This window comes from Coregonus lavaretus (genome assembly GCF_964263955.1).
Source record: "Coregonus lavaretus genome assembly, chromosome: 21".
Lineage (NCBI taxonomy): Eukaryota > Metazoa > Chordata > Actinopteri > Salmoniformes > Salmonidae > Coregonus > Coregonus lavaretus.
The window spans coordinates 35,972,601-35,981,837 of record NC_140008.1 but is presented as its reverse complement, the minus strand read 5'-3'; the positions used below and the strand labels follow the sequence as shown (position 1 = coordinate 35,981,837).

Here is a 9,237-nt window from a genome sequence, read left to right as displayed (position 1 = left end):
TAAGATGTAACCATTGGTGTATTAAAATTAGGCTTTTTTGTGATTTCACAAAAATCACTTAATAATCCCACCTCCATCCCGCCTCCTAATCCAAGTGTTTGACATGGTGAGGGGACCAGTAACTTTGATGAAACTTTATCAATGTAGAAGCAACAGTAATTTGTCATACTTTGGTAGTCCTACTTTGATCTGGTTTCATCCAAATTTCATCCAATTTCATGAAAAACATGATAAATGTCAAATGTATTATTATTGATTATTTAATAGTCCCCCATTAGCTTATGTAGGTAGAGGAAGACTAAGGAACAATCGACAGCAGAACCAGCAATACACACATAATTACACACACACACATGGACATGCAACCACATACATAATACAATCCTCCAGGAAAGAAATATGTTTGATTAAATTATTATAGTCAAGTCAAGTATATACAAAGACATTAAATGGAAAAGTATATCAAAGCTAGTGTCAATATTATAGTTGATAGATTTTATGATAGATTTATCAAAATATTTCTACACTATGTAACATGTAATGAATTAGTGTTTATTTATTGGCAGTTAGACTAGTTGCAGTAAATTAGATTTCATACATTCAAAAGAAAGAAAATAAAACTATCAACGTTTGACAACATTACAATTTTCACAAATGTTTGTGAGCAGCTTTAGCATCAAAATATTGCACACAACTTATTGAACATATTACTTAGTACACAAATCATTATGACATTGTTATTGCTAAATTGCTAGATTATAAATTATATCAGTCAAGATCATCTTGGATTCCGGTTGGCATCCCGGAGAGACTCAATAATGGCATATTGCACGTTCAATGTGTCGGTTTGGTGGATATTCTGTGGACCAAAGAAACATATTTAAGTGTGTGTGTGTGTGTGTGTGTGTGTGTGTGTGTCTGTGTCTGTGTGTGTGTGTGTGTGTGTGTGAGTGTGTGTAGCCTACCGTGTAGTCCTCGGCATAGTAGCAGTGTCTTAGGTTCAAATGTCTGATGAAGTTCCTGCTGATTTGGTTTGGGTTACCGTGTGGCAGAGAGACACACACCGGGCACACCTAGAGGGCACCAGAGAGCAACAATCACTCAAAGCAACAAAGTTTCAGCCCAAGTGGCCAACAACTCCCTAGAACTAGAGACTGGGGACTCCCTGGAGGCAGTGACAATTGTTACTAAGGGGACTATCATGGTTAAACAACACAAAATAAAACTAAATTATATTTCAGCAACTGACGACTTATAACAGATGTATCACTGACCACGGGCCTGTTGTCATAGTGATGGATGTCATTGCAGTGATCCACCAGATCCTGCTCATTCAGACCCCTCTCCTGGCAGATCGGACAGACAAACGTCCTCACTGCAGCACTGAGAGAGAAGTGGGGGGTGTGGGGGGGGGCAGAGAGAGAGATAAACAGACAAAGATAAACACAGAGAGAGTGAGCATTAGAGAAAAAAAATACGAAAAAATGTAATACTGTCACACTATCAGGTAACATTTTTAATGATGAGTCTGCAGCAGAGGAGGCTGGTTGGAGGAGCTATAGGAGAACAGGCTCATTGTAGTGGCTGGAATGGAATTCATGGAACGGTATCAAACACAAATATATGGAAACCACATGGTTGACTCCGTTCCATTGATTCCATTCCAGCCATTACAATGAGCCCATCCTCCTATAGCGCCTCCCACCAGCCTCATCTGGTCTGTAGTAGTCTACAATGAGAAGCAAATGTATAAGAATCTAACATACTTTAATCACCACAGACAAGCACACTAATGAGAACACACATACCAATGGTGACTTACTCATCATCAGTGAAGGAGAGGGAAGGTGGATTGCGAAAATTCAGCCCTACAGTAATGACTGTGAATTAGCCAGTACAGGAGGAGCTAATGTAGAGGGCATGGAGGTGGGTCTTTGAGCTGGGGAGGGTGTGCTGAGGAATGGCCAATGGCTGTGGTCCTGGGGCGCAGCGAGTCCTGGGGTCGGGTTAGGTGTGGTAATAGGTACCGGTGCAGTAGGGGCAGCCACAGGGGTAAGAGAGGGGGCAGATGTTCGGGCCATAGACATGCATGCACCATTGGTAGGGGCAGGAGGAGTGATGGTAGGTGTGATGGCAGGTGTGGTGGTTGGTGTTTGTGAAGTAGGGGCAGCAAGAGGAGTAACAGATGTATGGGTCATAGACATATATAGGTCATCGGCTGGGGCAGGGGGAGTGATGGAGGAGGAAGGTTTGGGGAAGAATCTTGGGGTGGGAAGGGGAGGGGCTGTAGTGACTCTGTAGCTGGGCTCTGATTGGCCATGCTCCTTCCTGTTGCCTGAGTAGCTATTTGTAGTAGTCTGCTCCGGCAAAAAAAAAAATACGGAGGTATGCAATCAGTCAACATTTAGGTCCTTATTGAAACTGTCAGTGCATTCATTGTAACCCTCTGAATATGATGCTTAGATCACAGGAGGTTGGTGGCACCTTAATTTGGGAGGACGGGATTGTGGTAATAGCTGGAGCAGAATCAGTAGAATGGTATCAAATACATCAAACACATGGTTTCCATGTGTTTGATGCCATTCCATTCGCTCCGTTCCAGCAATTATTATGAGCCATCCTACCCTCAGCAGCCTCCTGTGGTTTAGAAACGTAATGTACTCCAAGGGTCTCTACATGGTTCTGCTGTATTTGGCTCTGTGGGTTTGGCTGTGTCTAGACCAGTCGCTCACTCACCTCTGGATATCCCCTGTCACAGGTCTAGTTGCTGGGGTGGAAAGCCCCAACAAGCCAGGGAGAGGTTGACCCAACCTGACGACTGTGGTCCTCGTCTGGACTCTGAAAGTGACATCAGTGGCACCAGCAGGCATTATGTCATCAACCCGCGCCTCAGCTCTGCACACAGGGCAGTGGGGTAACCACTTTAAAGAACACGTCAGACATAGTCGGCAGAACCTGCAACACACACACACACACACACACACACAGTGCATCATTCAATTAAATGCATAAGCAACATGCATCATTGTGGTAATGGTCCACTGATACAGTGGGCACATTCTTCAGTCATGAAGTATACACTTACAGGAAGAATCAAACCTGCAAGAACCTATTTCCTAACACTGCAGCTATGTCATAAATCCAGACTACAGTGATCATAACATTGAAAGGAAAAGGCTAAAGTACTCTCATCCAATTCTCAGAAGAGGAATTGCCATATAAGTATAATATTTGGTACAGTCAGGGGATTTTTCTGTGGTGTGAGGGAAGATTCCCCTCATGTAAAGACACACTATCACTTTCGCCAAAGGTTGGCAACTTGTTATTGTTATTTACCAGCAGTGGAAGGTGTGGAGGAAGTAAAGAACCTGTTTATTACTTAGAGTATAAAGTCATTCGTCAAATCATAGCATATCATCTTTGACAAGACATCCATAAAATAAACTGTAGTCTACTTTGCAAACAATTTGATGTCAAGCTCATCTCAGTAGTTTATCATATTACTCAAGAAACATCAATGTTGAGTTTGTACACAGATACTATTGTCTTTGCACTGTGCTGATGGTCTTTATTGACAAAAATAGAGAATTCATAGAAAACGTATTTGAGGGAGTTCAGACACTGAATTAATTATATTAGGGAGAATGACCTATTTGGGGTTAGAGACAGTTATAGCCATCAGCTCTGGGAGCTCACAGCTCACTGCTACAGTGTAGCTTCTGTGTAAAAGTGAACCTACTTCAATTACTCAATACTCAAATACTCAATTTAAACAGAAAGACCAGGCTACAAATTAACTTACAGATTAGGCTACAAGCTGTGGTATAACACTAGATAATATGACAATAAAAAGGAGGTTACTCACACATGAGAACAGGCAGCAGGGTGATGTGGGTCCGTCAGGGTGCTCATACAGATGGGACACTCATCCTCAAATGTGGTCTGTAGGCCTGCTGCAGAGTGGGCCATACTTGGGTTGGTACAGATTCTCTCTCCCAGAGAGCCCGGGACAGAGTACACTACAGTCTCCCCTGGGGCAGGAGTGGTGTGTGTGAGGCAGCTACTGTACTGCCTTGCTAAAAAATACCTGGCTGGCTACTTCCCTACCTCAGAGCACAGCCTCTTACCTACAGACCCAGCCCATAGGAGGGAAACTCCAATCAAACAGCTGACTTTGTTCTTTAGTCCCAGCCCAGGGACTTTCTGGACTGTCTTTACTGAAAGCAAACTCACTTTCCGGGAGAGGGTGTGTGTGTGTGTGTGTGTGTGACAACCAGGTTCTCAGGATAAGGCATGACAATGAAGACTTGAACTGGGTAGTCGGTATCCAGGAAGGTACATCACACAGTAGTACAAAAAAATATAACAGCTTTTATTAAAAGGGGCAATGTGCAGTTCCTACATCCATTTTGTTGACTTATAAATTAATAATATGTACCCATTGTACCCATGGACTTCAAGAATATAACTTAGAAATGCTTCATGAGCTTAGTTCAACTGTAGTACCCCATCTGAAACCAAAATATAAGCTTGTTTTAAAATGAAAACAAACACTGTATAGCCTCAAAATGGTTAAAACTATACTTTTGATATCATGGATGGTCAGTCATTGCATCCATAGCACTGTCTATGAATTTGAGAGTGGTTACATTTCTCTAGCCAAATCCCTCAGCTGTTTATCAATAACAGTGGCGGGGAACACGCTTTGTTATTGTTTCAACTGCTGATTGGCACTTTAAAAAATGAATATTAAAATAGTACACAAGCTGACAAAACATAAGCATTACCTTGCTGGCTGTCTTTAAGTCCAGACAGCCAAACACAAATTGTACTCATTGCAGGATACTTACAGCTAACACATTAACACAAACACACAGAAACTGGATAGAAGAGGAGAATGGCGCTGCAATGGATAGCTCACATTTACAGGCTTCTGACAATTCTGCTGTTTTGTGTGTTTTCTTGTACATAATGTTTCCGCCATTGTTTCCTATGACCGAAAATAGCTTCTGGACATCAGAACAGCGATCACTAACCTCGATTTGGATGAACATTTCTACTTCAACGAGTTGGCGGCGCAGTACATACTGCTCACCCCGGACCAGGCCCTAATCTCAGAGACTTGGAAAAGGAAGAGACGGCGTAAGAGAGGCTGACATGCGGGCACCCTGACGAAATGACGTAAGCAAATAAATAATCCGCCTCTACCCTCCATTTTATTGGCGAATATACAATCACTGGTGAACAAACTGGACGGGCGCGGTTCGAGACAATCCTATCAACGGGACCTGAAGAACTGTAATATCTTATGCTTCTCGGAGTCGTGGTTGAACAAGGACATGGATCATATACACTTGCCCATTCGCCCTGTTAGTAACACTATCAACGTTTCCCTTTACTGTGGCAATTGTGGTCGAGTCATGGTGTTAGCAGTGTCATGCTGTGGGGATGTTTTTCAGCGGCAGGGACTGGGAGACTAGTCAGGAAAAAGGGAAAGATTAAGTACAGAAAGATCCTTGATGAAAACCTGCTCCAGAGCGCTCAGGACCTCAGACTGGGGGGAAGGTTCACCTTCTAACAGGACAACGACCCTAAGCACATAGCCAAGACAACGCAGGAGTGGCTTTGGGACAAGTATCTGAATGTCCTTGAGTTGCCTAGCCAGAGCCCGAAATTGAACCTGATCGAACATCTCTGGAGAGACCTGAAAATAGCTGTGCAGCGACGCTCCCCATCCAACCTGACAGACCTTGAGAGGATGGGAGCAACTCCTCAAATACAGATGTGCCAAGATTGTAGCGTCATACCCAAGAAGACTCTAGGCTGTAATCGCTGCCAAAGGTGCTTCAAGAAAGTACTGAGTAAAGGGTCTGAATACTTATGTAATGTGATATTTCAGTTTTAATTTTTTTATAAATTTGAAAAAAATTCTAAAATCCTGTTTTTGCTTTGTCATTACGGGTATTGTGTGTAAATTGATGAGAAAAAAAACAATTGAATCCATTTTAAATACAGGATGTAATGTAACAAAATGTGGAAAAAGTAAAGGGGTCTGAATACTTTCCGAAGTCTAGTATAAAAAATAAAAAATAAAATAGTTATTTCCATTTCCCCTGAAAACTGGAACATCCGGTTGTTGCGGACTCAGCAGAGGCTAGGCAGCAGGTAGCCTAGAGGTTAGAGAGGAGAGTCAGCATCCAGAGGGTTGCCAGTTTGAATCTCATGTCCGACGGGAAAAGTCTGACGTGAAGTGAGCTGGCAACCGGAGTGAGTTCACAAAAATTTACTGAAAGGAACCAAGTGTGAAAACAACCAAAGAGATTAAAGGGGCTTTCACACCAAATTGGTTTGGTGTGTTTTTTCTAAACTGTTGCATTTACCCCCGGGTTCGTTTGGACTGGTGTGAACACTATCTGCACTCGGGAGCTCACTAAACAACTCACTGTGATTTGTTCAAAAAGAGTGGTCTCGGGCTGATTCCATTTGTACCGTGGTGCGGTTTGCTGCAGGTGAGAATGCAGTCCGGACCAAACACAGGAAAAGAACCAGATGCGAGCAGTATTATTGGTTGTTTGACTGTGAGCATTTGATGAAATGCACGCAGCATCATAACTTGATATCTATGAAACATTATGTGAGTAGTAGCGCACTTATGAGCGCATCTGAAGCAGATTAGGGGAGACGGGGGCTATACTGGCGGGGATATATCAATGCTGTATCATTGGGATATACACTGAGTGTACAAAACATTAGGAACACCATCCTAATATTGAATTGCACCCCATTTTGCCCTCAGAACAGGCTCTATTCGTCGGGGCATGGACTCTACAAGGTGCCGGAAATGTTCCACAGGGATGCTGGCCTATGTTGACTCCAATGCTTCCAACAGTTGTGTCCAGTTGGCTGGATGTCATTTGGGTGGTGGACCATTCTTGATACATACGGGAAACTGTTGAGTGTGAAACACTCAGAAGCGTTGCAGTTCTTGACACACTCAAACCGGTACGCCTGGCACCTACTGGCAGGTAGCTTAGTGGTTAAGAGCGTTGTGCCAATAACCGAAAGGTTGCTGGTTCTAATCCCCGAGCCGACTAGGTGAAAAATCTGTCGATGTGCCCTTGAGCAAGGCACTAACCCTAATTGCTCCTGTAAGTCACTCTGGATAAGAGCGTCTGCTAAATGACTAAAAATGTAAACTGTAATAGGCACTTCAATCGTTTGTCTTGTCCATTCACCCTCTGCACACATACACAATCTATGTCTCAAGGCTTTAAAATCCTTCTTTAACCTGTCTCCCACCCCCTTCATCTACATTAGGAACATGACATCTGAGGTGCAGTTAACTTTAATGAACTTATCCTCTGCAGCAGAGGTAACTCTGGGTCTTCCTTTCCTGTGGCGGTCCTCATGAGAGCCAGTTTCATCATAGCGCTTGATGGTTTTTGCAACTGTACTTAAAGAAACTTTCAAAGTTCTTGAAATTTTCCGGATTGACTGACCTTCATGTCTTAAAGTAATGATGGACTGTCGTTTCACTTTGCTTATTTGAGCTGTTCTTGCCATAATACGGACTTGGTCATTTACCAAATAGGGCTATCTTCTGTATACCACCCCTACCTTGTCACAACCCAACTGATTCGCTCAAACGCATTAAGAAGGAAAGAAATTCCACAAATTCACTCTTAACAAGGCACACCTGTTAATTGAAATGCATTCCAGGTGACTACCTCATGAAGCTGGTTGAGAGAATGCCAAGAGTGTGCAAAGCTGTCATCAAGGCAAAGGGTGTCTATTTAAAGAATCTAAAATCTAAAATATATTTTGATTTGTTTAACACTTTTTTGGTTACTACATGATTCCATATGTGTTAATTCATAGTATTAATATCTTCACTATTATTGTACAATGTAGAAAATTGTAAAAATAAAGAAAACCCTTGAATGAGTAGGTGTGTCCAAACTTTTGACTGGTACTGTATGTAATCAAATAAACAGCTAAATGTTATTTATAGATTTGTTTGTTCCTTGTTCCAATGATTTAATGATTGACAGTTACTGTAGTGTGTCATGTGCCCAGTCCAAATTGGCCTAGGTCAGTGAGTAAGCCACTTCCACAACTTTTACAACCTTAAGCGCTTTAACCTGTAGTCTATATAATTGTGGATAGGCTCAATAACATGAAACTGATCACCACAAACTTCAGTGCCTAGGATCTTAGACAACATAACCACTCGATTTTACAGGAAAGCATGATTGTTATTCGATATTCCATTATAGAGGCATTTAATGATGTGCAGGCAGCTGTGGTCTGGTGGAATTCGTGCGTCATGACCAATGATCTACACAGTAGTCATGACCCATTGAGAACTGTTTCTAGTTTGGCCTATTTCAGGATCTGAACACTTCTGATAAGACTATAAACTACATCAATAATTAGGTATGATATAAAAACTGAGCTCTGTACAAGGACCTATGAGCATATGATGTCCTTTGAAACTTTCCAATGCGCTATCGAGCGTTTAAGACTTGACTCTCCGGTCTGTCCTGGACTGCGTCACCACCTTCAGTGACAGCCCCGGGGAAAAGTGCCTCACAGTTCGACAACTAAGTTGGAAATTCTATTAGGCTATGGTTTACAATGTATATTAATCAGAATATGTAGGCTACCATGCCGTTACAATCAGTGCTTAATTTGTCAATTGGGAGGTGCATTGCATTTGCGTAGTGGCAGGAGTGGAAAAAGTACCCAATTGTCATACTCGAGTAAAAGTAAAGATACCTTAATAGAACATGACTCAAGTAAAAGTGAAAGTACCCAGTAAAATACTACTTGAGGAAAAGTCTAAAAGTATTTGGTTGTAAATATACTTAAGTATCAAACGTAAATGTAATTGCAAAAATATACTTAAGTATCAAAAGTAAAAGTATAAATAATTTCTAATTACTTATATTAGGCAAACCAAATGGCACAATTTTCTTGTTTTTAAAATTTAAGGACAGTCAAGGGCACACTCCAACACTCAGCCATAATTTACAAATGAACAGTAGCGGTGAGTGGGTAATATCACTGAGGAAGCAAAGCCCACCCCATACTTTAACCTACTGTATGTTTTGTGATAACTGCGTTGTTTGCTCTATAACCTGTTAATTCATATGCCTTGCAACCGTGATATATAGGCCTAAAGGCCGAGACAATAAGAAGACACAGTAGCAGAATAAATTCAACCACAACTTTATT

The 9,237-nt window shown here is 41.9% G+C and overlaps 1 protein-coding gene across 1 annotated transcript; it reads right to left on the bottom strand.

Moving 5' to 3' along the window:
* Positions 1–778: 778 nt before the first annotated feature.
* LOC311148836 (E3 ubiquitin-protein ligase RNF138-like) lies at positions 779–3,969 on the bottom strand (the record flags this gene model as incomplete). Its single annotated transcript, XM_084185831.1, has 5 exons — positions 779–859; positions 966–1,073; positions 1,275–1,383; positions 2,737–2,955; positions 3,866–3,969. The coding sequence occupies 5 exons, from the start codon at positions 3,967–3,969 to the stop codon at positions 779–781; spliced, it is 621 nt and encodes a 206-aa protein (XP_084041957.1).
* Positions 3,970–9,237: the final 5,268 nt, after the last annotated feature.